We start from the raw sequence: 25,209 nt of genomic DNA, 5'->3' as shown, positions 1-25,209 counted from the left end.
GGATGACGGATGTCGGGCCTACAAAGGAGTTCTTTTAGACACTCACCCTAAAGAACTCCTTTGTGGAGCCTGAGTCTAAAGTCCCGTAGGCGATCTCTGTCTGCTTGGCCAGGTCCTCGGCACTTTCGATGGGAGAGACCATCCTCTCCACGGTGAGGAAGGCGGCTAGGTTGGCTGTGTAGGAGGAGATGATGATGAGGGTGAAGAACCACCACACCCCTCCGACGATACGCCCAGACAGAGACCTGATAGGAGGACAAAACAGAGCGGACGGGGCAACATGAGAGCAGCATGTTTGTATCTACAAAGGGAGCGGAAGAAGAAGAAGGATTCGGTGCCCCTTTGTTTGATCAGCACAGAGGTTTGGCTCAGACCTATTGAAATTGCAGCTCAGTCCACTTCTCTGAAAGAATTTCAGATGCAGGCTCAGGACCTGTCTGACCAACCAGGCAGTGGAAATCCAAAACGACTGACTATGAATATGTAGTATTCAAAAACCTAGCTGATTCCACACTTTCGGAAAATGTGTCTAGGTTACCCATTAGGTGATTAGGAGAACTGTCCCTGCTGCTCCAGTTATCACTAAGTTCACTTAAGTGAAGTATCATCAACTCACTATCACTGCCTTTACAGCGGGTGCATTCTTTAGAAGTAATTATAAGCCTCATTAACTCAATATAACTGCGTCCACATTTTTTGTTTATTCAGTAGCGCAACATCGCCACACAGCCAAGAATGCTCACACCAACAGCAACCTGAATCCAGCAGCTTGCAGGATCATGCCAGACCTGTGATGAGCGCCACAGTCTGTCCAAGATTACTTGGGTTAATTCCAGGGGCTGCACTGGCTCAAGGTTAGCCTGAGTGCTGAGTATAATATTTTGTCTTTGGTGAAACAAAGCTTGTTTTCAACTTGACGTTACCAAGCAACCGTGAGTATATTGGTATTTCAGACTGTAAGTTTACCCACTTGTGAAATGTAACACTCTCCGCCACCAATTCAGACCAGAGGACTGAACAAATCTGAAGTAAAAGCACTGTGACACTCTGTCTGCTATTAAAGTCATGGCGCGATGAGCCTAATTGCTCCGTCACACAGATACTCCTATCCTGCTCACTGGTCCTTAACCAATTCTTCACAGTTCTAGCATCAGCATAAAGGCTCCGACTTGAAATATTTGCATCACAGTGCAAGCCTGGCTCAATATATTTTTAAAATCCGACTATTCTCTCTGGTACCTGACTTCCAGGATCACACACATATCCCACTCAATGTGCTGCTCTCAGATGAACTCACATTCTCATTTCAAACAGGGATCCATTTGCAAAGATCCCTGTATTGCAGATGTACTGCTGTGGATATCTCCAAATATATTGTCTTCATAGCTTATGTAAGTATTCATGCTATACCTTGTAGCACTCTGAAGTAGTAGATATGTTGTTTGTCCTTCTGTGTTGCAATCAAAACATACATTGTGCGATTGCTTCAACAATGGGCAGATTAATTAAAACATAGAATCTGTGTACTGATTAATAATTCAGATTTTTATCAAAAGAAATCTCACATTAAAGTCGATTACCATTTAGCATGAGAGATGATTTGGTCTACACAAGGCGTGAGCTACTGGCAGAGCTGTAGCCACAAAGAATACACTAGAAATAACGGTTAACAGACTTTCCCTTCTGCTGACCTGCAAACTGCTGGTCCATATCAGGGCTGTATAGGACCACTAAGCAAGAATTATAGAATCACTGTTTCCAATTCAAAAGATGCATGTACTTAAGAGTCAAAATAAGACCAATTTGCTGCTGAATTGCCTTTTTTCCAATTATTTATTGCACAGTGCAGATCCACAGCTCTGCAAATTCCATCTCTACAGTAGCTGCTTCCTGTATAAGTATTCATAACTAACGTAAACGATCATCTATCTCACTCCAGTTATCGGACACCTTAACATGCTGACATACCACTGAGCAGTTGAGGATCCAATATGGACAGTAGCAAGCCATTTAGATACATTGGTCTTTTGTCGGCTTTCATTCATTTACTTTACGGTGTCATCAAACTAGAGACTTTGTTCTTGTTATATTATCATGTATATTTTTTGGTGTTGTTACTTAACGTGTGCAGGTTTTACTTGCATGTATTTTGTACCTGTCTTACAACTGTTTCTTCCAATTGATCATAATAAACTCTGAAAGGATGTCAAATGTCCCACCCAGAAAAACCCATATTTTTTAGTCACATATCATTAATCACTCCATTCCATGACTAATCTGCATCTGTAAAAACGTCTCCTTGAATTATTTTTTTTTGCCCTTCAACCTGCTTCTCAACAACCTTCAAACAAAAGTCCCAGAAGAAAGGATGACAGAGGCAAGAATCCTTGAAGAAGCAGAAGTGAGGTACACCACAACAGTGATGAGTAAAGAATGAATAAATGAATGGAGGGGATGAGCAGATGGCTGGTGTAATGGCAAAAAATAAATAAAAAAATGCAGTTATGGTGCTGCACAAAATACATTATATGCACCGAGTTGATGACCGTAAAATGAGACATGCAGCAAAAACACGGTAACCCTCCAAGAGTCATGAGAAAAGTCGGACGGCTACTTGAGTGAAAGTAGCAGAGTGAAATGTAATGACCCCTTTGCATTTTACAGCCCTCAGCATGGTGGACATAAGTTATTTTGTGGATTGTAAAAAAAAAATAAAATAAAAAAAAAAGCCTCACTGCCAGCATGCAGCATCAAGATAAATGGATGTACAACGGAAAAAGATGGGAGAAAAAGGGTAGTAGTAGTGTGGTGAGGTGAAGCAATGGGGTGAGGTGGAGGAGCAGCAAAGCTCAAAATAACCTATATGCACCATGGGATGGAAGCATGTATGTAAAATGCAGAGAGATGGCGAGGACAACTGAGAAGGTGGTGGTAATGGCGGTTGGATAAAGTGAGACACAACGAACCAACCTTGGTGAGATATCGCATCCTTGCTGCATGAAGGCGCCCAGGGAGAACCACAGGCTGTTAAAAATGCCAAAGTCGTTGGGGGGGTCTGGCGGGCTCTGAGGGTCTTTCACCTCATCGTTCTCGTCCAGGTGCCACTCGTAAGGGCTGAAGCGGCTCACCAGGAACAGCACCACGCTCACGCCGATATAGGCAAACACTATACACATCCAAATCTCATAGGCCAGCGGGTCCAGGAAGGAAAAGACGCCGGGCTTGGACTTTTGAGGCTTCTTAATCATAATGGAGATGCCCAGGCTCATAAAGGGCTTAGAGAAGTCTATCACTTCTTCCCGTACCAACGTTATAGTTAGAGGAGCCACGGCTATGTCAGCTCTCTGTGAAGATGTAAAAAAAAAACAGGCACACTGAGAATTAGTCTCACAGGACAAAACCATAAATAACCAATCAAAGTGTTCCATATGGATTTGATGAATTAAATATTGATGAGCACAGAGTCAACACAATAACCATGAATATATATATAAATATATATAAGGCACACTGTCCACATACTGTACACACGGCCAGGCAGACTTCAGAGAAGTCATGGAAATGCAAATAGATTGGACACAGGGAAATGCAGCAGCTAAGAATATACCAAAAAGTAATGAGTCACTCAGCATTAATGTTGCCTAATGTCTTTGTCTCCATCCAAATCTCCTCCGTGAATCAAGCGGAAGGGGGTTAGAAGGCAGAGGTGGGGGAGCTTATCTAAGCAGTCCATGAAATGTGAATCAGCCTGTTAAATTCGCCTCCATCAGATCCTCTGCAAACGACTGACAGGCTCATTAATTAGCGTCTCACTGCTATGACAAGCGTTGGCAGTGAGACACTGTGAGGGGAACGTTGTATTGTATCGGAACTTAAATCTGGAAATATTTGGCACAAAGGATTCACATGGCAGATTATGATGGCCATTTGCGTGTGTGTGTGTGTCTGTGGAGGGGGGGTCATCTCTTTTGTCTGCTACACGCTATACTGTATATACTGCGAGGGCTGCAGGAGAGCAGAGGGCTCTGGAAGGAACTGCTCGTCTCAGATTGAGAAACCTGCACCGAAGCTTTGCTCTGCATACAGATCTGTATAGATTTCTGTCTGCCATGTAAGAATTTTTCCCCCCCACATTATACATTCAACAGCCGAGGTCTCATAAAAGATGCAAATCATCGTGTTCGGGCGTGAGTGAGCCAAGAGATGCATGATAAAAACCAGCGTAGGCCATTTCACAGTTGAAAAGATTTCAGAAAAACTCACTCAGACCGACTTTGACCGACATATTTGTACACCATGTTTTAAATCGGATGAATTCTTTTTCGTTTGCAAGACTGATTGTCAGCATCATCTGTGAATTCTCCGTTGTAAGACAGGACAGGCCTTGATTGCATCAACTAGGGATTTATTTTATAATGATTTAAAATGGCTTTTTCACAAGCTGCTGCCATCTTCACTACTTTAGGAAAACAGCGTTCACATTCATCCTGTGTTGGTAATGGCATAGACCTGTTTACATTTTTACATGGTAACATTTACTGTAAACGTGTGGGCCTACATCTTGCATGGGCCAAACAATTGTCTGAGTGAGTTTTATAAAACCACTTTTCTGAACAAATAGAGGAAAAACATTGAGCTGTATGCTTTAATATAATGTGTTTAAATCAGATGGTTGGGTCACGTAATGATAGATGAACAGTTAACCCCTTCTCTCTTGTGAGCTACACCGGCACTTACCCCATACACCAGTTCACCCACCATCCCGTTCCACGTCTTGGTCTCTGGATCTCTGGCTCCGTACTTCCCATCGGGAACTACTGACAGCTTATATCTTATCCCCACATGTTTCGCAATTTCAGAAGCTAAATCGACACAGTAGCCCTCGTATCTGTCATTCCCGTCCGCCGTCAAATAGTTTTTCTTGTACATCACATACGGAGCTTCCTGTTAATTAAACATAGTTGGTTTAGTTCACTCACTGTAAGAGAAAGCACAAATCCAACAAGTGGCCAGACCGCACGGGTCAAAACAAAGGCCTTGATTGGTGGTACATGCACGGACATGCCGGGGGCGACAAACAAACAGACATGGGAAATATAGAGATACAAACAGAGTAGAGGCTAGAAAAGGAGCTATATACGCTGAATCAGTGACAGGCATGTTATCAGGATAGAGTGGGCTGGACTGAGTTAAAAAGCGGGGCCGCTATAGTGGAGTTAAGAAGTTGATTGGGCCAGCGGGAAAGGAGAGGAGCATCTAACACATATATAAACGAGGCAGTGCAAGTTTCTGGGACTCCCTCATGCCAACCTCATCCAGGATCTAAATCTGTAGCAATGGGCGATAGGGGAGTAGGGTTGGGGTTGGGGTTGGGGTTGGGGTTTGGGTTGGGGGTAAGGGGCACAAGCTGAATGGCGCACCTTTCCAGTTCATGAAGTAACCGTCAGTGAAGCATCAAAAACACCTTAATTCATTCTTCTAACAAATATTAAGTGAGCCACATCAGCAGAGACGTTGTGTGACCAAATATAATATCACACTGATTCATTTTACTTAAGCCTACATTTGTGACTATCACGATAAAAATCTGCGCATTGCCTTGATTATGCCGTTTGGCTATTCCACATCACCTCTGTGCCTTGACTTTTAATAAAATATGTCATGTAGTTCCTCCAAATGTAAAAATGTCCAAATGTTTGCCGTTAAGTCTCCTTAGGTTAAATTACGGCACCTCAGAAACTCTGATATACTTTGTCGAGTGGCAGTGACATATTTTTCAGAGGTTATTCGACTCCCAGTAGAAGCATTCTTCAGTCTTTACTCTATACGCTGTCGTTTGAACTAGTCCTTCACTGTCTCTTTCATTCTGCGTTCATGTACAATGTTGAAGAAGACAAAAATAAAATAATCTCAATAATCTCTTATGATAGCAGGATGACCTTGTATTATTAAATATGCCGTTTTCTTTGAACTTATGGAACGTAAGAAAAGCAACATGAGGTTCATGACATGACTGTGATGTGTCTAAAATAATAGTCGTCTTTATTCAAACCAAAGGCATGCCCGGTGGTGAGAAAATAATGGAATGACACTACTCTTCTGTCTGTCCTTCCTGTTCTATCTAAAGCCTGCTCATGAGGACAATGACTTTCTTCACATTGAAATGAGAACGTATGACCATTGCGTTCTGAATTTGCCTAAGATGAAAACACAATAGGCAAAGTCAGAAGGAAAGAGAGGCCATGGTTTTAAATGTAAGATAAGGAGCACCTTATTTTACATTTAAAAATGGCTGATGATGACTAACCTGCCGCTGCTGTCTGTCTGTCTGACTAAACACTGTGTCTGGCCCTGAGCCTGATATGCTGGTCTTAAGAGATGCCTACAATAGATACATTACAATTCAGTGCCAAAGTGGAAGTAAATTTGAGCAAAGAGATAAGCCGCCGAAGGTTGCAGCCTGCAGCGGTTTATGTCCTCCGTGTGTGCAGATCATTCACCAGAGCGTCACTGACGGTTTACTTGATGAGAGGGAAACGTTTTTTTTTTTTTTTTTTTTTTTTACTTACAATGGAGTCTATCTCTAAAGTTATCATTACCAATGCCGTTATTGTGCATCACTACTACAACAGCCCACCGTAATATAAGAAAATAAAATGCTTTGGCACCCACACGGATACAGTTGAAACACTCTTTTGTGATTCGACTGTTTCAACATGTAGTGAGTGGATGGAAAGCAACTCAAAAACAAAATAATTCTACCCGCCCAGGACAGATTGCAACAATGGAAACCTTGACCTTGAGTGGCAGAAATCGTTTATGTAAAACACTTAAAAACCTGCTTGGGAGTGTACCATAATAGTAGTGACCACAATTGTTCGGTTTTCCACAGAAGAGGACTCGTTGGTGACCTGCGGATCCATTATATATACAAATTTTTCGTACTCATTCCAGTAGCCGATCTGAAAAACGACACAGAGGTTTCACAGTTATTACAAGAAACAGAAATAAGACATCTTAACAGTAGAGCCTCCCAAGTACGTGCGAGTTGGCTCTATCCGTGCAACACAACAGAGACACAGTGTTGGTGTTGCATGTTGTACGATGTTATAAAAAGCTTGTAGTGGTGCTTCTCACTTCACCTGGACTGTACACTTCAGCAGAGTAGGCGTGAGCAATTCCTGGCTCAGCAAATGTTCTCTAGCATAATAAGAAAGCAGGACCAATAGAGCACTCAAAAATTGATCAGATTAGTACTAACAAGACAAAGCTAATAGAATAAATGTACCTCATCCAGCCAGTGCAGTAGGTTGTTCCACTGTTCCATTAATACGACACATGGCATACACATAGATTCATCTAACACGAAAACAAACACTGGCCTGTGTCTACCCAGCCCGCGATGATTCCACTTGCTGCAATATGTTTATTCCTTTTCCCACTCCTATGATGCACAGTACTCACTCTGTTGTCACTGCAGATTGTCTCACCCTGAGTTTGGATGTGCTGTGGAGCTGTGATGTGTGTCGCCTTGTGAGTTGAACTATGTGGACAGTATGAGGACAATTCCTGTTGGTGCCAGCTTTTTGTGGGGACCTTGTCAGAGTTCATGGTCATGGAGCTAGTCAGGGATGTGTGTGTGTGTGTGTGTGTGTGTGTGTGTGTGTGTGTGTGTGTGTGTGTGTGTGTGTGTGTGTGTGTGTGTGTGTGTGTGTGTGTGTGTGTGTGTGTGTGTGTGTGTGTGTGTGTGTGTGTGTGTGTGCCTTTTGAAGGCAGGATTATGGCCTGGCCGGTTATACAAAGGCCCCAAAATTACAGCAGAGCACTGAGGGATCATGTGGCTGCAGTGCAGAATCGGGAGATACGTGAGTGTAAAAGTCCAATTGAAATTTGAAAAGTCTACGCCATTAGTTTTTTGTTTGTTTTGTCTTTTTTTCTGATATTCCAAAAGGGAAAATTTGGGACATATTTCAGAAATGAACTTTTAGCCTCGGTGCTCGTGTCTATGAACAGACTTGCTCTGGTCAGTGTAGCTTACAAGCTAATAAGGGGGTAGACAGCGTTTCATTCAGGGCGTAATCATTCAGCATCTAAACTAACAGACATTGACAATTGCTACAGCTGTCAAGCCGAGCAGCTTAATTACTCTTCTGAAGCGAAGTGCACTTCTTCCCTTGTTTGGGGCCTGTTTGCTTGCTTGTCTACTATAAGACGTGTCCATGCTAGGAGACCAAATAGACACCCTGCAGCTGACGGGTAATGTGTGCAACGACTCCCAGTTCTTCTGTGTTAGATGTGTCTGACGTTTTTATTGGCTATATGACCAGGAATATACATTTCCATCCTGACTCCCTTAAAAAATGACAAAGGACATCTAATTAACAGACCATACTTTTCTGCTGTTGCATGAAATAAAAATGCTATTTTAGTTGCATTTTAATGCTACCTAGGGCTGATGCAGGTATCCGTGTTGGGGATTGAAGCTTTGAAAACCTGCCCTACAAGAGCTGCTAACTATCCTATCAGCCTCAATATAGTGAGTTTTAATTGAGAGTTTTCATTGTTATGGATGTTTGAAAGAATTGTGAGTGAACTTTTAAAAGTCCCAATCAAATAAACAATACATACGCTATGAACAAACTATCAGCTATTTAAAATCTTAAAAAGCAAGCCCAAAAGTTAAACTTTGCCTGTTGTTGTCTGCCTTGACTCCATAGGCATTAGTCATTTGGAGAGATTGACAGTTCTTCCTTCAGGCATCCCCATTACGCCTTCAAATGCCTGATGCAACAGTAAGGGGTTTTAGCAAATTAGTAGGAAACACATGGCAGATCTTTTGGAAGCACCACGATTCTTCTCAATTATGGACCATAACCTGTTTCGGGAATAAGTGTGCAGCAATAAATAGTCACGTCTCATCAAACTACCGCTCCCCGAAAAAAGTTTGTAGATTGGTTTAACGTCCATCTGCAAAGGCTCAACTGAGATCTGGACGAGAGCTCACATGATTCAGACTGGCGTTGCAAGACTGGGCTCCTGCCAAATCAGAATCAACCCTACTGCTCGTATATACTGCCAACATGCCGAGAAAAATTTAAATCCATATCTAGGAGCTGCTTGAAACTTGTCTCTATTTATGTAAGTGGGTTCAACACATACAGTGCTAATGTCTATATCATATGCTAATCCTGCTTAGAGTATTTCATTAGGCATTGATTCAATTATGATGGATGTAACCGAGGGCTATACGCTCACTTACCTTCCTGGCGCCTCCCGACTTCATCTCGTACACATCCATCGTGTAATTAGATCTTCGACCAAATGTGTCAAACTGGATGTTCCCTGTCATACCTTGTACTTGGACCTGCCAGGCACCAAGAAAAAAAATGACAACAGCTGTTCCTAACATACAGGAGGCAAACTACACATGAAAACATGCCACAAATGGTCTATATAAAACGTGTCCAAATAGCAGTAAAAATAATACTAGCTCGAATGGCACCATGTAGTATGTATATTGGAGAGCCTAGTGTTGCGGCAGGAAAGTGTGATTTTGGACTTATTGGGTCAATGTGGAAAGGGGAATGAGTTTGTATGATTGTTCAAACATAGTGGAGGTGACAGATTTTTTAAAGTAACGGAAACATTGCTTAGACAATTTGTTCACACAGTTTGTTCACATTGCCCACATTTTAGTAGTTTGATGATGCGTTTGTAAGGAATGGGCGTATTCAGTGTGACAGCACTTTCTTCCCAATAATGGTCACAAATAACTACTGTATATTTGTAAGGTAAGGGTTTGTGGAGTTGTGGCTTACTGTTCAGTGACCCTTTAAGATTTGACCAGGAATCTCAAAGAAGGATTTTTTTATTTTTTTAAATAGACAAACTCTATAATGAAAAAGCACAGCTGTTCACAGATATGATGAGCTCCGTCAGTCCTACCATTTTGAGGGCTCTCTCGATGTCGATGCCTTGGCTCCAGGGCACGGCGGGATTGGCTAGGCAGTCGCCCGCGCTCCCCCTTCGAGACACGTCCACTCGCTGGCGCCGAAGGTACCGGAAGGCCTCTGCTAACACCAGGATGGAGTCGTGGGTCAACGCTGACGTGTACTGAGAGAGAGGCCAAAAACAGAGAAGGTTATTATCTCTTGCAGAAGTTTCACAGACCTTGCTGGTGTGCTTGTGTGTTTAAGTGGGCTATATGTTTATATGCTTTTTATTTGTGTCTATATGCTTCTTGTTTTAGGTTTCCACACGCCACCAACCTGCCAAGCTGTTATGGTCTGGAATAGTGGTTGGTTCATTTTACTTGCCTATGTTCATGTGTTCTTGTTTTGTTTTGCTTATATGTTGTATTGCTGTAGTTTTTTTTTATGTTTTTTTTCTTTTAAGCTATCAACTGACCAGGGACTGAAGATGAAAATGAGCCTGTACAGCTTAATCTGAATAATTTTTCATGATAGACTCTGGTGCTCATGTTTGTGTGTTGTCCCTTAAAAAAAAAAAAAAAAAAAAAAAAAAAGGAAGGAAGTAAGTAAGGGAATGAAAGCGTTCTAAGTGACACGAGTATAAAAGCTGCCTCTATTCAAGGACAAGCAGGTGACAAGTTATTTAAGCAATGTCTCAATGGAAGTATTGACATATGTTTTCAGTTTTCAGCGGAGTTACTACTGTACGTTACAACTTTGAAGAAGAGGGGGAGGAGGTGGGAGAGAGAAAAAAAAGTGTATCTGGAATAAAAATGGAACTGCGGCATCGGCAGCTACAGTATATGCCTCACTGACCTTGAGCGGAGTGTTTTTGGCTTCTGGAAATTCTCTTTCATCAAGGCGCTCCCAGCGCTGGAGGAACTGCTGGACGATTGGGCTGTCTGGGCTGATGATCTGGAAGCCTGTGATGTTGGCTCCACCAGAAATCACCCTGTCCAGGCTCATGTTGGAAAAACCCTGGGAGCAAAAGAGCACAAGTGACTGGCTGGTAGTGGAGGCCCGGAATCATTAGCAGCAAAGAAAAGTGCTTAAGCTTGCTCATCATCAGCCAGCGTATCTCTGAGTTCTGTTTAACTACACACACTCAATTATAAGTCTATCATTACTACTTATTGGCAAGTTCGACTATCCCGCTTGGAGTGTTGCAATCCTTTGCAGTGCATTGCATCACACCGAGTAGCAGTGTGTGCTTGTTCTGGGTATTGTGTTGGATTGGTTAATGTTGCGAGCTCTCACCAGGTTGGCCAGGATGTAGTGGTATCCTCTGCCGTTCTTGCCCGAGACCACCACCTACAAGGTTGAATTAGGAGACACACAGCGGGTCACATTCACATATCATAACACAGAGAGGGCTGAGAGATTCAGAAGTACTACAAAAGACCTTCACCCTCATACATCTAGAGTAGTTGGTAGAAAGAAAGAAAAACTTTGAAAAAAGAGAGACATTTTAGAGTGACATTTGGGAGGGCACGAGGGAGCGTGCGAGCACATTTCTACATTTCTGTGTGTGACACAGAGAGAGAGAGAAATAGAGAGAGAGAGAGAGAGAGAGAGAGAGAGAGAGAGAGAGAGATAAGCGGGAAACTGTGATGACAGTGCTTGTTCCTTTCCATTAACTTCAACATGTTAAATAAGGTCACGGCTCCAGCAAACCTCCCTCTCTCTCTCTCTCTCTCTCTCTCTGTCTCTCTCTCTCTCTCTCTCTCTCTCTCTCTCTCTCTCTGTCTCTCTGCAGCTGCCGTGCTCTACAGTGGGCCTCTTCCTGCTCCGCACACAAGACTTAATTAAACCCAAAAACCGTTGTATGCCACCTGTCTGAGCGAGCAGACACACACACAGAGACAGAGAGAGAGAGAGAAAAAGAGCTGCACTCGCTGATTTCTTTCAACCCCTTCAAACAGCCAAGCGCTGGCTTCTCTCACTCGCTCTTTCACACGCAAGTCACTTTCTCTCTCCCCGCGTCTCCCTTGCTTCTGATTCTCCTTCGCAGAGGATGAAGCTTCAAAAAAGATACAGTGGTGGGTGGATAGTTGTTTTTGTTTTTTCACATTCTGCACTCCCACACAGTTTTGATATGAAGTATACTGAGGCACTGAAATCATCCACATGTTAAATGTCCACAGTGATAGTGATGTGGGAGAGATTTTTATCAGAGGACTTGAATGCAGATGAGGCCTTTTATACTGACCTGGACATGCATCTCTGTGGTGCTCACTCTTAAACAATTTCCAATGTTTTTCTTTAAAGGTCCCCTTTTATGCAAAATGCACTTTTTCATGGTTTATCAACATTCATATGGGTCCCCGGTTTGACACTCCTAGTATGAGAAAAAACAACCCACTCTCATTTTCTCTATTTTGATACAGAGCCAAACAGAGCAGAGGATGAAAAAAGAAGATCCAGCAAGGCACTGTGAGAAATATATATTTTTTTTAATACTACATCATGAAAACCGCTTCTTGTGAAATCCCAAAATATAATTTTGAACCTGAAAATGACTTTTAAGGTCCTGACCTTTCTCATTCCTGTGCTTCTATTCACACGTACACACTTTGAAACCATCTCCTGCTTTAATGTCTCCTAATTGTCTCTGGAGAGGGAACGTCCTTGATGCTGCAAAGTTTGTCTTCCGACCGGCTTATGCATTGAGAAATGTAACAATTAATCCAATTACCTTGCCCTGATATGCAAAATTATTTCATTGTGTTCTACATCCTGCTCCTCCACCACAGACTCTAAAGGCCCCACAATCCAGCACCTTTTTTCTCACTCATAATCTAAAACTCCTGACAGCTCTCCTGCTTTTTGTCTACCAAAGTGTCTTGCAAAGCTTTTCCTTTTACTATTCATCCATGTGAGAGGGAACCGCAGTGACCCAAGAGCAAGAACACAGCACGAGCACTTAATGAAGCTACAGTGCCCGGAGTGACTGGGCGGCAACTCCCGTTTGTCAGCAACACACTCAGGCAAAAAGTACACAGCGCAAACTTCACACTTCCGTTATGAGCAACTAAAAGTAGCACCTCGACTGCTGCTTCTAACCAAATCCTTGTTTAGCTGTTAGAATACAAACAACTGTAAACATGTATTGCTCAACGTAGCCACGAGGCACACATAAACAAACAATATAAGGTGGTTTAGTTCCTATTTCATTTGGGTGTCTCTGCTGTAGAGGACTGGGGAGGTAAATATTTTATTGAATGCAACTCTGAAGGTTATATAAACAGAATGTATGCGTCTTAGTTTATCAAACTGCAAAAATGCTGCAAGCGTTTGTAGCCCTGATTTTAATATTTCAAACATTTTAATCCGGAAATACGAGAACTAATTTAAAACTATTATGTAAAGCCATTGCATTTTAGCATCTATTGCCTCGTAGATATTCACTGTTGATTTTGTTCACCTCATTTACCCTCCTGCTGCTTTTGTTTGTCAAGTTTTTCTTTTAGGGACAACCTGAAAATTATTTGACTACTTGCATGAAATAAAGAAGAAAATACCCCTGGCAGCTGCAGTCACTGAGTTGGCGGCCAGAGCAGAGACTGATAATGCTTCTGAAGTTCAGGAATCTGGCTGGTGATTCAGAGGAAGAAATTATTCTGGATGGTAGTTTGTATTTACACAAAAAATCAGTGAAGCAATGGCAAACTGAGAGCTGTACAGGCGCTACACTAAATGTATTGGAGTGTATCTATAGTGCATAGTAAAATGCTTTAATGGCAGCAATGATCATAATAAGGTAAGGTAATAATGTGTAAGTAATCACAAAGCATAACAAAATCATTTTAGTTTCCGTAACTCCTGCCAGTGTGACTTATATTGTGTAAATTTCAGTTTCCATTCTATATTTTGATCATTCAAATTGAAATATAAATAGTTCATCTGTTATGAGATTATCAGATGGTGGAAAATCCTATCCCGTTCTTTTTTACCATTTCACATATAACATAAACATGAAACCTTTTGAAATAAATCAAATTGAATCCAAGCAATGGTGAGGTAAAAATAAGAAAAAAGTATGACTTTGTTCAACCATTCTGATATTTACAGTATCACTCTGGTTTCACCTAAGTCAGTGTTTTCATTGTAAACATAAAAAAATTAAACCGCTATAATAACTGATTCATCATATTGACATATTCTATGTTTTCGAGTGATTTTTCTGCTATTTACTTTCTGGAAAAAGCTCACAGCACTCCTATCTTCCTCTCTGTCAGAATGCATTGCCTCAAAAAACGAGCTCCTACAAACAGCTTGAGGAAAAAGAGAACCTGTAAGTGAGCTAAGAAACCTGCAACACTGATTGTCCTGACTGGCTCCTACATTTTTAATGCTCATTAAATGGTAAGGTTAGTCAAGGTGCCATCCTCTATCTACTGTTTTCTGAAGTTATTGTTGTCACCTGGCAACAGTTCAACCAAGAAGGGTTAAACCAAAGTTAGTTGTTTTTTTATGATGTGCTCAAAACATGACATGTCCTGGTATGGATATATTTTCAACTTAAAGGCACCTTGTGGAGTTTTTGACTACTAGAAGCACTATGGAGCAACATTTGAATTACTTTTTTGTTAAACACATTCTTCAGGTTTGTTAGCCCTCAACAATACATAAAACATGTTGGTTTACAAGAAAACTCCACAGGATATCCTTAAAAAGTCTTCATGCTAAGCTAAGCTAACTGGCTGTGTAGGTGACAAATACAGGAGGAGAGCAATCGATCTTCTTGTCAAACTGCTGAATTGTAGCTAAAAACACAGCCCATCCTCTTCCAAGCCCCTACCAGCTCAACACAATCGAATGAATCATAGCTTTTCAGACAACACAGCACACAGACTCGCGTCACATCAACACTTCAGCATTAACCTCTTTGTTGGGGGTATGATCAGAAATATGGGGCAATCTCCCTGTGTTATGCAGGCGACAAACTGTGACAGTGGAGTGAGAGCTTGCCTCTGGTCTCAATTATCTTTATTTGTTTATTTTGTCCATCCTCCCGCCCGCCTCGACGAGCAGGTCTGTGCTGTGCTGTTTGAAGCATGCCTGAGATGGGCTGAGGACAATTAGCCTTTATATTCCCGTAGGAATCGACTCTAATTAAGCAGACTGGAGCCACAGTCCTATGCAAGGCTGGATGTCTGCCCAAGTGCCTTCAAGAGGACTTGACTCTCTACCCCCCTGATGGAGGCTTCTCTTTGTTACAGAGATTTGTCTGCCTTCCCTCAGAATAGGAACGGGCAAACTTAAGGTTGATAACTGTCCCTCTTCACCACTTAACTAATTATTGTTGAGCTACTGCAAGTGGGGCAAAACGTGAGGAGGGTTTTGACTGTCGAAGAAGTGCATTAAAGAAAGAAAATATAGAAAAATAAAAAACATGGCTATACTGTATCTACAGTAAGTCAAACATTACTCCAAATGCCCCGTTGTTCACTTATCCTCAATATAAAGGATATGGTTGTCTTCCTGTCTGTTGGACACAATGAATACAGTATTTGAAACATATTTTGGTGAAACCTTGAAAATGTGGCATTTCTAATATCCATCAAATATTTGTTAGTTAGAATCATCAGAAGAATCATAAAACATTATGTTCATATTTTTTCTGCATTCATTCGGTTCATCCAAGAACTTATATTATAATTTTTTTAGCCAGCCTTGTTCCTGGGAGTGGGACAGCCGTCGCTTCCTGCTTGCAGCAGCCTTTTAAACAGTCTTCTCATTGAATGCCAATTTCACCAAAATAAAAACAGTGTGTATGCAGTTGTAATGTCCTTACTACCCTTGTTGCTGTTGTGCATCTGCCAACTCTCCCGATTGCGTGTGTTTGATGTTGTTTTTCATTTCGGGTTGCTTTTAACTCAGACTCCTCTAGGGTCTCCTTTGGATGCCTAGGCTACAAAGAAGACTGCACAAAAAAACGACTTCTTTTAGAGTCACCATTTTCCTTTTTTCAGAAGCCATGTTTTCCTGTTTATAATCAGAGTAATGAAAAAGGAAATGAAAGGCTAAGCACATGCAGTTGTCTTGTTGTGATTTTTTTTTGCGGGGCCATCTATTTCAACCTTGGATGTTACTTTTCATGCTGTTTCTTTAATATTTTATTTGCAGCTCAAGTCGAGGTTTCATGTACACGTCACTTAGTGGCAAGCTAGCATGGAAATCTTGGAAAAGAAAGGGTTGTATTAATTATATTTTTATGGTTCATCATTTCTAACTTCTTGTACTCATTCCCACCCTCTGAATTCTGCACAAAGGAACATCACCCTCTGGGTTGGGGATGTTGTACATCCTCATGGCAATGCTGGAAGAACATGAGAAACAAACAATATACAATAAAGACAATTCTCTTCAAAAAACATTGCTCTACATTGCAACTAGTGGCCAAACTTGTACTGGTTAGCTTTAAACTGTTCACTTTTCAAAAAATACCTGCAAAACTATAATATTATTATTATTATATTCCCGGCCTCTGCTGTATTATTATTGTTATTATTACCTGATAACCTTAGCATGCTGGCGTTGTCACTGTGAGCATGATAGCACTACACTAAAAGTACCGCTGTACCTTAGTTCAGCCTTACACAGTAGCATGGCCAAACACCAATCTTGTTTAAATAGACTGCACATTTAGGACCAGACAACGACAGAAACTCAAACATTATGTCATGTCACTAAAACCAATGCAGGCGCAAGTTAACGGACAAAAGAAGTTTCAAATATAGCAAATCATCATCTCGTATAACAATGCTTCTCACACAGTGTGGAATTTCAGTGCACCTCTGGGTGTAAGAGCTTCTCTTATTTCCCTCCAGAATACAAGACTCTCACACTACATGGCTCAATTCCCACAAGTTGCAGACTTTTTTCTCTCCTTCCCCTGACTCTTCCCCTGACTGTTTGTCCACTATGCAGGAGGAGGTTGGAGGTGACTGGTCCTAATAGCAGCAATGATGAAACCAATGAGCTTCTATTATTGATGAGAATGCCAAAAGGTGATTGTCACTTAGTCTTCGCTTTACTGCAGAGATGAGCAGTAGAAAGTGGCAGGAGAGCCAGCCAGGGAGGCAAAATAAAATAAAATAAAAACACAGCTCATTTATTCACAAATCAAAGCCCCCCTGTAACAAATGAATCTATCTTAAAGGCAAAAACAATTAGCACAAAATGAGTGATAGATGTCGGTGTATAAATTAATTTATGTTGCGCTGGGTAGAGATAATAACCTGAATGGCAGGTGCAAAAAGAATTGAATTATTATGTTGGTGATTAAAGTGTTTATGAGGTCAGATCCTGAGCACTAGTTAAATAATAAATCATGTCCAGAATAATTGCTTCCTGATGCCAGAGTGATGTCGGTTGTGTTTGCTCACTCCTGCCTTTGTGAGAGATCTTCCCTCAGGCTATGGAGGGTAGGCTATTTATAGTAGGCTCCATTGTTGTTGCTGTTACGGGACAGTGTGTCCTACTTACACTGGGAGCTGCTATTACATTAAGGCAAGTGTTGATGTCACAGCTCGCATAAGGACCCGTTTCCCGAGAGACGCGGGGCGTGTCTTGCCACTCTCGAGCGTCTGGAGAGACGCTTGTCTGACAGATGCTGCCCACACGGCCACCACTCACATTAATACGCCACATTAAAAGAGATTATAATCGGATCGGCCTGACGTGAAAGCCAAGCAATCCACAATTATCTGATTGGACAACTAGAATCTAGGAGGCGATTTGAGAACATTTGAAGAAAACTACTGTATCAGTGTGAAGGGCAGACAAATGCAAATGCCCCTTAGTTAATGAAAATGTTCTGTGCTGTCACTACAAATATTTCCCCCAGCGTGAAATGGAAACGGAGACAGATCTGATGTAAGGGTCACAGTAGAACTCATTAAGGCCGACCATTATGAAGATCATTATGTAGATGCCAGAGGCGTTTGCACAAAAAATATCTCAACAAAGAACACATGTAGTCCTCATAACTAAACACAAGATCAGTCATTTGTCAGTAATTGCAAAAACGACTGAGCATTTCTGAAAATGTAAAATGCAAACAGAGGTTGTTATAAGTGAAAACAGACTGTTGTTGATTCATTTATTATTGAGGGTCTTTGATGTGTCGCTTAAGGGCTAGTTGTTTTCAAGTCAAACATATAACTGTTTGCCTATAAATGTTACTGTAAGTTTCATTTAAAGGTTGCGAGCACGGTCAGAAATGAAGTAAAAAAGTGAAATGTACACTTTAACTTACTAGCCTACTACAACCCACCCCCTAGAATTAGAGATAATAAGCAATTCAGCTATCCAAATAAAGCTAGATCTGTTTGCTTGAACAAATGGAGAAGACGGTAAAACAAAAAAACAGATAAGAAATCCAAGCCTCTATTCAACTGCATGGATCTTGAGAAACAACACATTCACAAGTTAACTTGCAAGGCGAAAGGGGACCTCAGGTGCTAAGTAGCCTCTAATCCACCAATGACGATCTTCTTCTAATGATCTTCTGAGTAGACAGACTTCCACTTATCCCTCCTTTAATAATTTTTTGGCACTAAAGTATGCTCTGCAGTGCCGCCACAGCACACACCATTAGCAAACGCTGAGTCTGAACCGAGGCTGGGTAAAAGCTGACGATCACCTAGGAAACAAGGATGAGGGGGCTGTTTATTTTTCTCCATGTGAATTAAGCCCAGGTGACCTCAAACAACACGCGCAAAAAAAAAAACACACAACAACAAATAACAAGTCTTGATTGAATGAGCCCGTCGCATCTGTTTTAACATCGTCTTCTTAATGAGAATGCTGAGATCCGCGGCAATCATGATGCACACGCCAATTGTTTTAGGGTAACAGTGAAACATTTAACGAGAAGTGGGGATCAGAGCGGGCAAAGGAGAGTGCTTCATTTCACTGATTGTCAAAATAAAGATGGTGTTTCGAAGAAGAGACAGTTAGTGTTTACTCCCTTTTTCAAACAATGGAACATGGAGCGCTCGAGGCTAAACAAGAGTATTTAAGGAGAGACGGTTGTCTGCAGCAGTGTGTTATTTTTCTGTCAAAGGAAGCAGGCTCAACTAGTAGTGGTGTGTGTGTGTATGTGTGTTTGTGTGTGTGTGCGTGCGTGTGTGTGTGTGTGTGTGTGTGCGTGTGTGTGTGTGTGTGTGTGTGTGTGTGTGTGAGTGCGTGTGTGTGTGTGTGTATGTGTGTGTGTGTGTGTGCGTGCGTGTGTGTTGGCTCAATACCTGCTCCAGTATGGAGTTGATCCTGCCCACCTCACAGTCAATGAGAAAGCGTTTCTCCTGCCGGCGGTCCATCTCTTCAATGATGCGCCTGTACTCTGTGGGGTCCACGATGTTCCCCACCGAGCGAGCCGTCACCTGCCAGTTATTGGCTACAGCCGACTCCATGATGGCCTGGAGGATGGCAAAACCTGGAGGAGCAGAGGGAGGACAAGGCCATCACACAGCTGTATTTTTCGCTGTTTCAGAGCACACCAGCATCTAAATGTCTTTGCGTAGAATCTGGTTAGCTGTAAAGAAGAACATGTTTGATGTTTGAAAAGCTTTTCATAAGCCTACTTTTACAACGACCAGCAAACTGCAAATGCATTGTTGTTGAAGTGTTTACCTGAACAATAAAATCCCCCTCATAAGGACTACCTGTATACGTACATGCTGTATAGCATCTTATGATTGATGAGTATTGTACCAAGTGGTGTGATATACATCCAGTTGCTAGAGCTGATGGATAGCAGTGATCTGAATCAAGAGAAACACGGAAACAACACTTTCGGAAATGTACTGCACATGACTTAAACATGAGCTCACTGCCCTTGCAGCGTATGACCCTACAGTACGCATACGTAACATACCACTGCAGTCAAATACAACATTAATCACTATTTTCTTAGAGTTAAAGGTCACATATTGAGCTCATTTTCAGGTTCAAAATTGGAAATTTGGTATCTACTAGAAACAGTTTCCATAGTTTGGTGTACAAAAAAACCTTTATAATTCTTACACTGACATAGTTGAGTCTCCTCTTTTCAGCCCTGCCTTCCGAAAAGCCCAGTGTGCTCTGATTGGCAGACTGGCTTAAGATAGAGTTGGAGAAAAAAGAAGAGGGTTGTTTTTTCTCATACTTTGGGAGTCTCTAGTCACACTTGGGACCCATATTAATGATGAAAAAACATGAAAACGTGTTTTGCATAATAGTTGACCTTTTATATCAGAGAAGCCTGATAAAAGCGTACGAATATGGTATCACAAAACAATTTCTTTCTCTTCAGGAATGAAGAGAAAGAAAAAAAGTCCAGAGAAAGGTCGATACACCCACAAAAGATTTAGTTAAAGCTGTGGCGCCCATTAAAAAGATAACGAGGTTATACAGGGCATAATTAACTGACTATCAACTGGGAGATGGCTGAGGATCCCATGACACCTTAGCGGGGTGTCACGGGAGGTTGGCGCCGTTATCTCTCGCCTGGCTAGCTGAGGAAGTCAAAGTTGCAGATTTAAGGCTGACAGATGACACGAGCAGAGAGCAAAGACACAAAAAAATAATCCTTGTAGCACATACTCTTGCAAAATGGAGTGAAATGGACAGCTAAAGAGGCAGTTCAGGCGCCACGGGATGAATCAGTGTATAGGTGAGGTGTTTGAAAGGAAGATGCTGAGCTAACAGTAACCCGGCTGAGCAGCTATACACACTGCAAACCCACGATAAAAGCGCAGGAATTTAGACTGCTCCACAGATATAATTCACTAAGGATACATGGTCAGCTGTCAGAATGGGTTACAAAAGCAGTCTCTAAATCAAAACCAAAAGAGACACCAGTGACTCCAGCTGATAAACCAAAGAAAGCAGAACACTTTTGTTAAATATGTTTGAAATGGTTACTGAGAGGGAAGTCATCTGTGGCATTTTCAACATTCCCTTGGGGAAAACAAACAAGAGTGTTTGTGAACAAGAGGAGCGACATTAAGATCATTTTGAACCTCAGAAACAACATGTTATGTTAATTTTGTTTATTAACATGATCTTCAAACACAATGCTTGTTCTTTAGTTTGAAGTTTGAAGCAAGAGCCCTAAGCTTGTTACCCATTAATCTGATGCTGTTCTGTAAAGTATGTGGAGAAATGATCAGCTACCGGGTGTCATTGTATTGGTAAATTTAGACATATACTGTAGTTGGTGGTGCAGTTAAAAGGATGTGAAGGCCTGATTACTGGGATAGTTCCAGGAAGGCAGAACCCTCCTGCTATGCTGTGTGAAGGTTGTTTATGGAGTCCATTCAACAAAACATTAGTTATGGGAGGAGGAGCGCAGTGACATGCTCATACATACTGTCACACACAATGTCCTAGCTAGGAGTGTCACATAGATGCTTAGAAGGGACCTCTCAGATTCCACACTCTGTGCTAAATACAACTGTCTTTTAATACATTTTAATTCTGTAAATGATTGCAACATTAACATACAGTATGTACGTTTCCGAGATAATATTAAATGACATTCAATCATTCAAAACTATCATGCACTGTAGTAGTTGCTGTTGATAATGAGTATACTACTAGGTGTGTATTAGCATTTCCAGTACATTCTGTTTGTTCTTGTTTGGCAATACGTAGGCTGTGATAAACACAGTGTTTGGCTGGAGTGACAGAATATAGGTCACTGCCACGGGCACCAGGCCATGTGGCTTTTCAAAGTGATCAATCTCCTGTCAAGCATCGATCAGTTTTCTGTGCTGCAACAGCATTGGGCAAACTGGCTGTTTAGAGTGTAACTGTGCTGCTGTGTAACACTTAGATGAATTTAATTTGAATATAACGAACTGTATCTTGCAGAGTAGGAGTCTCTAGTTTTTGTAATATCTTTAAAACCTGAGATTAAAATGCTAAAATGCTTGTTCTAAGAAATAAAGTTCAATTGTATCCCATCTAAAAAACTTTAAGCTACCACATTTAAAATGAATGCAACTCAATGCAAATCCAGATCATTGTATATTGAGGCCAATATAAACACGGATGAACTGCAGCCATTAAAGAAACACATCATGTAGGAAGAGCAGTGACCCTCGAAAAGGTATGTCACCTTATGAAGCACGAACATAATTAATAACACAAAAACAGCAGAATAAACAAACAGACACATAATGACAACCTATAACCTAGTTTTGCATATTCCCATTATCTGAGGAACAGTGCACTGAAATATGTTGAGTGCCGGTGAAAATGCGTATTGGCTCGGACACTCATTATGTGCTGTATTGGGTCATAACTGTTTACCACGGTAGGCACGTCGTAGCTGACTGGACCAAATGGTCACTAAAGCAGCATCAAATGCTGTCTTACCCGTTTCTCTCTGAGCACGGATAAAACTGCTGATTCCATAAAGTAATGGATATTATTTTGGGTGCTGCTGAATAAGCTGGTGTAAAATGTGTATGTAAATATACATTTTAGCCAGCTACTGAGCCCCTGGGCTGATAGCTGGCATTACACAGGCTAAATGAAGACTGGTTCTCAGTATGTATCACAGTCAAGTGATACACAACCTCCCTGCAGCACAGACTCGACTGCACTTTATTATCACGGCTTCTGCTGCTGTTATAACACCTCCTGCATGTATTCTTTATAAGGTAGAAATGTATGGTGCTCATTAATACTTGAGACCGAGTTTGGGTGTGTTACTCAGTTCTCCATGAATTATTCTTAAAGGTATGGGTATTATTAAGCATCGGCAAGGCCAAGCAAGACTGTCCAACAGGGCCCTTTTAATATTAAGGTTCCACATCCCTTGAATTATTTATCTTTTATTGCTATTAGACCAGAATTTTAAATTCCCACCAACCCCCGAACTTCCAATCACATATGTGTTTTGCCTATTTGCTACTTCACATGGATGTTTGACCTTCACTGTGCAGCTTTTGAGATGAGAAAGCTGAAGGGGAATGTTCAAGACGTGTATGTTAAAAAAGATTTTATGAAGCAGAAAAATATCCTCAAGCAGATGGAAGGGGCAGAGCTTTAAGACTTATCTTGAGCATAAATGTTCAAATTACCCATATGAAAGATGACCCTGTCCGCTTCAGGCTGTGTTGACCTGTATTCCACTTATTAATGTGTGCCACTTGATTAGAAATGTTTAAAAAAAAATCTACAAATCAAATCAAAAAGATCCCTCAGTTCTCACCCGGCTCGACCATCCACTGATGTCCAATAGTAACGGACATGTGGGCTGACACAGAGTTTACTAAGTATTCAGAGCACAGCAACTCAGCTGACATGCCCGCCCTTCATTCCTCACTCTAGTGACCTTCACGCTGAAGTGCTCGGCAGACAGCACTCAGATCAGGTATGGCCTTTAAAGACAAGTGGATCTCGCCGGGCGCCACCACATAAGCCACTCAGGAGACTGAAGAGGCTAGAGGAGATTCAAATCCATGTGTCTGATACTCTGGGACGTTACGGAATCCAAAAGTGGGTGTCGTTGTGGCCGTCCTGTCTAAGTGCATTGTGAGCAGTCTGAAAATAGATAAGAAGCTGCTGAGCTGACCTCAGGCTGGACCCAGCTCTGTCATCATCCAGACTTTATCAGGTCAAGCAGGCAGAAACATGTTTTTTCTTTTTTTTCTCAGCTCGGGGATATCAAAACAAGAATCCAGCACAGTATATATCTCTGGTGGCAGAGGGGGAAATGAAAAGGCAGGGGGGGCTGAGTGTCAGCTCTCCTCCCAGTATCCCGACACATAGCACTGAACACCATAAGCTGGGATATGCATGACATTTGGAGACATGTTAGTGGCTGCATAGGAAAAAGGATCTGAGGGGGATTTGTATTTGAGTTGTATTTTTGTTCCTTTTCTGTCACAAAACTAAGCTGGATATTTTGGATACACTAGTAGGCCTATGAGCTTGCTGATGGTAAGCTACAGTCATATGAAAAAGTTTGGGAACCCCTCTCAGCCGGCATTATAATTGACTCTGCTTTCACACAAAAAAGATAAAAGTGGTATGTCTTTCATTTACCAGGAACAGCTAAGTACTGGGATGTTTTCCAAACAAAGATTTTTTGAAAAGCAGTATTTAGTTTTATGAAATTAAATAAAATGTGAAAAACTGGCTGTGCAAAAATATGGGAACCCTTGTGGTCTTGCTGATTTTAATGCATGTAACAGCATGTAAAACTGAGGACTTTAAACACAAAATTGGTTGGATTATGTTGTTAAGCCTTGAACCTCATATAAAGGTCTGTTTAATCATGATAAAAGGTATTTTAGGTGCCTAAATGCAAGTTCCACTTCTCTTTGACTCTCTGCAGAAGTGAGACAGGCTTGCGATCATCAAAACAGCTCCCAAAAGATCTTAAAAACAAAGATTATTCATTGTCATGGTTTAGCGGAAGGCTACAAGAAGCTTTCCCAAAGGTTTCAATTGTCAATTTCTACTGTAAGGAACGTTGTCAGGGAATGGAAGGACACAGGCACAGTTGCAGTTAAACCCAGGTCTAGCAGACCAAGAAAAGTACAAGAGCGGCATATGCGGCGGATTGTGAGAATGGTTGCACACAACCCAAAGATCACCTCCAAAGACCTGCAAGAACATCTGGCTGCAGATTGTGTATCTGTACATGGTTCTACAATTCAGTGCAATTTGCACCAAAACATCTGTATGGCCGGGTGATGAGAAGGAAGCCCTTTCTGCGCCCACGCCACAGATACAGTTGCATGGAGTATGCAAAAGCTCATTTAGACAAGCCAGCTTCATATTGGAAGAAAATGCTTTGGACTGATGAGACAAAAATTAAGTTATTTGGTCTTTATAAAAAGCAGATGTTTTGGTGCAAATTGCACTGAATTGTTGAACGATGTACAGATACACAATCTGCAGCCAGATGTTCTTGCAGGTCTTTGGAGGTGATCTGTGGGTTGTGTGCAACCATTCTCACAATCCTCCACCTATGCCGCTCCTGTTTTTTTCTTGGTCTGCCATGCCTGGGTTTAACTGCCACTATGCCTGTGTCCTTCCATTTCCTGACAACGTTCCCTACAGTCGAAATTGACAATTGAAACCTTTGGGAAAACTTCTTGTAGCCTTCCCCTAAACCATGACAATGAACAATCTTTGTTTTTCAGATATTTTGGGAGCTGTTTTGATGATCCCATTCTGTCTCACTTCAGCAGAGAGTCAAAGAGAAGTGCAACTTGCATTTAGGCACCTA

General features: G+C 41.5%; 1 protein-coding gene across 1 annotated transcript in view; it reads right to left on the bottom strand.

Moving 5' to 3' along the window:
- The window catches only part of gria3a (glutamate receptor, ionotropic, AMPA 3a), a 67,465-nt gene that overhangs the window by 16,061 nt on the left and 26,195 nt on the right, over positions 1-25,209 (bottom strand). Inside the window, exons 4-12 of the mRNA XM_080041639.1 lie at positions 19,226-19,413; positions 11,229-11,282; positions 10,788-10,949; positions 9,946-10,113; positions 9,260-9,364; positions 6,855-6,962; positions 4,738-4,944; positions 2,971-3,344; positions 47-245 (exon numbers count right to left, since the gene is read on the bottom strand). Coding sequence (XP_079897765.1) covers positions 47-245; positions 2,971-3,344; positions 4,738-4,944; positions 6,855-6,962; positions 9,260-9,364; positions 9,946-10,113; positions 10,788-10,949; positions 11,229-11,282; positions 19,226-19,413 — 1,565 coding nt within the window. The remainder of the gene's footprint in view (positions 1-46; positions 246-2,970; positions 3,345-4,737; positions 4,945-6,854; positions 6,963-9,259; positions 9,365-9,945; positions 10,114-10,787; positions 10,950-11,228; positions 11,283-19,225; positions 19,414-25,209) is intronic.

This window comes from Ammodytes marinus (assembly GCF_949987685.1).
Source record: "Ammodytes marinus genome assembly, chromosome: 14".
NCBI classification, from domain to species: domain Eukaryota; kingdom Metazoa; phylum Chordata; class Actinopteri; order Uranoscopiformes; family Ammodytidae; genus Ammodytes; species Ammodytes marinus.
The sequence above is the reverse complement of the archived record's forward strand: the minus strand, read 5'-3'. Positions and strand labels throughout refer to the sequence as shown.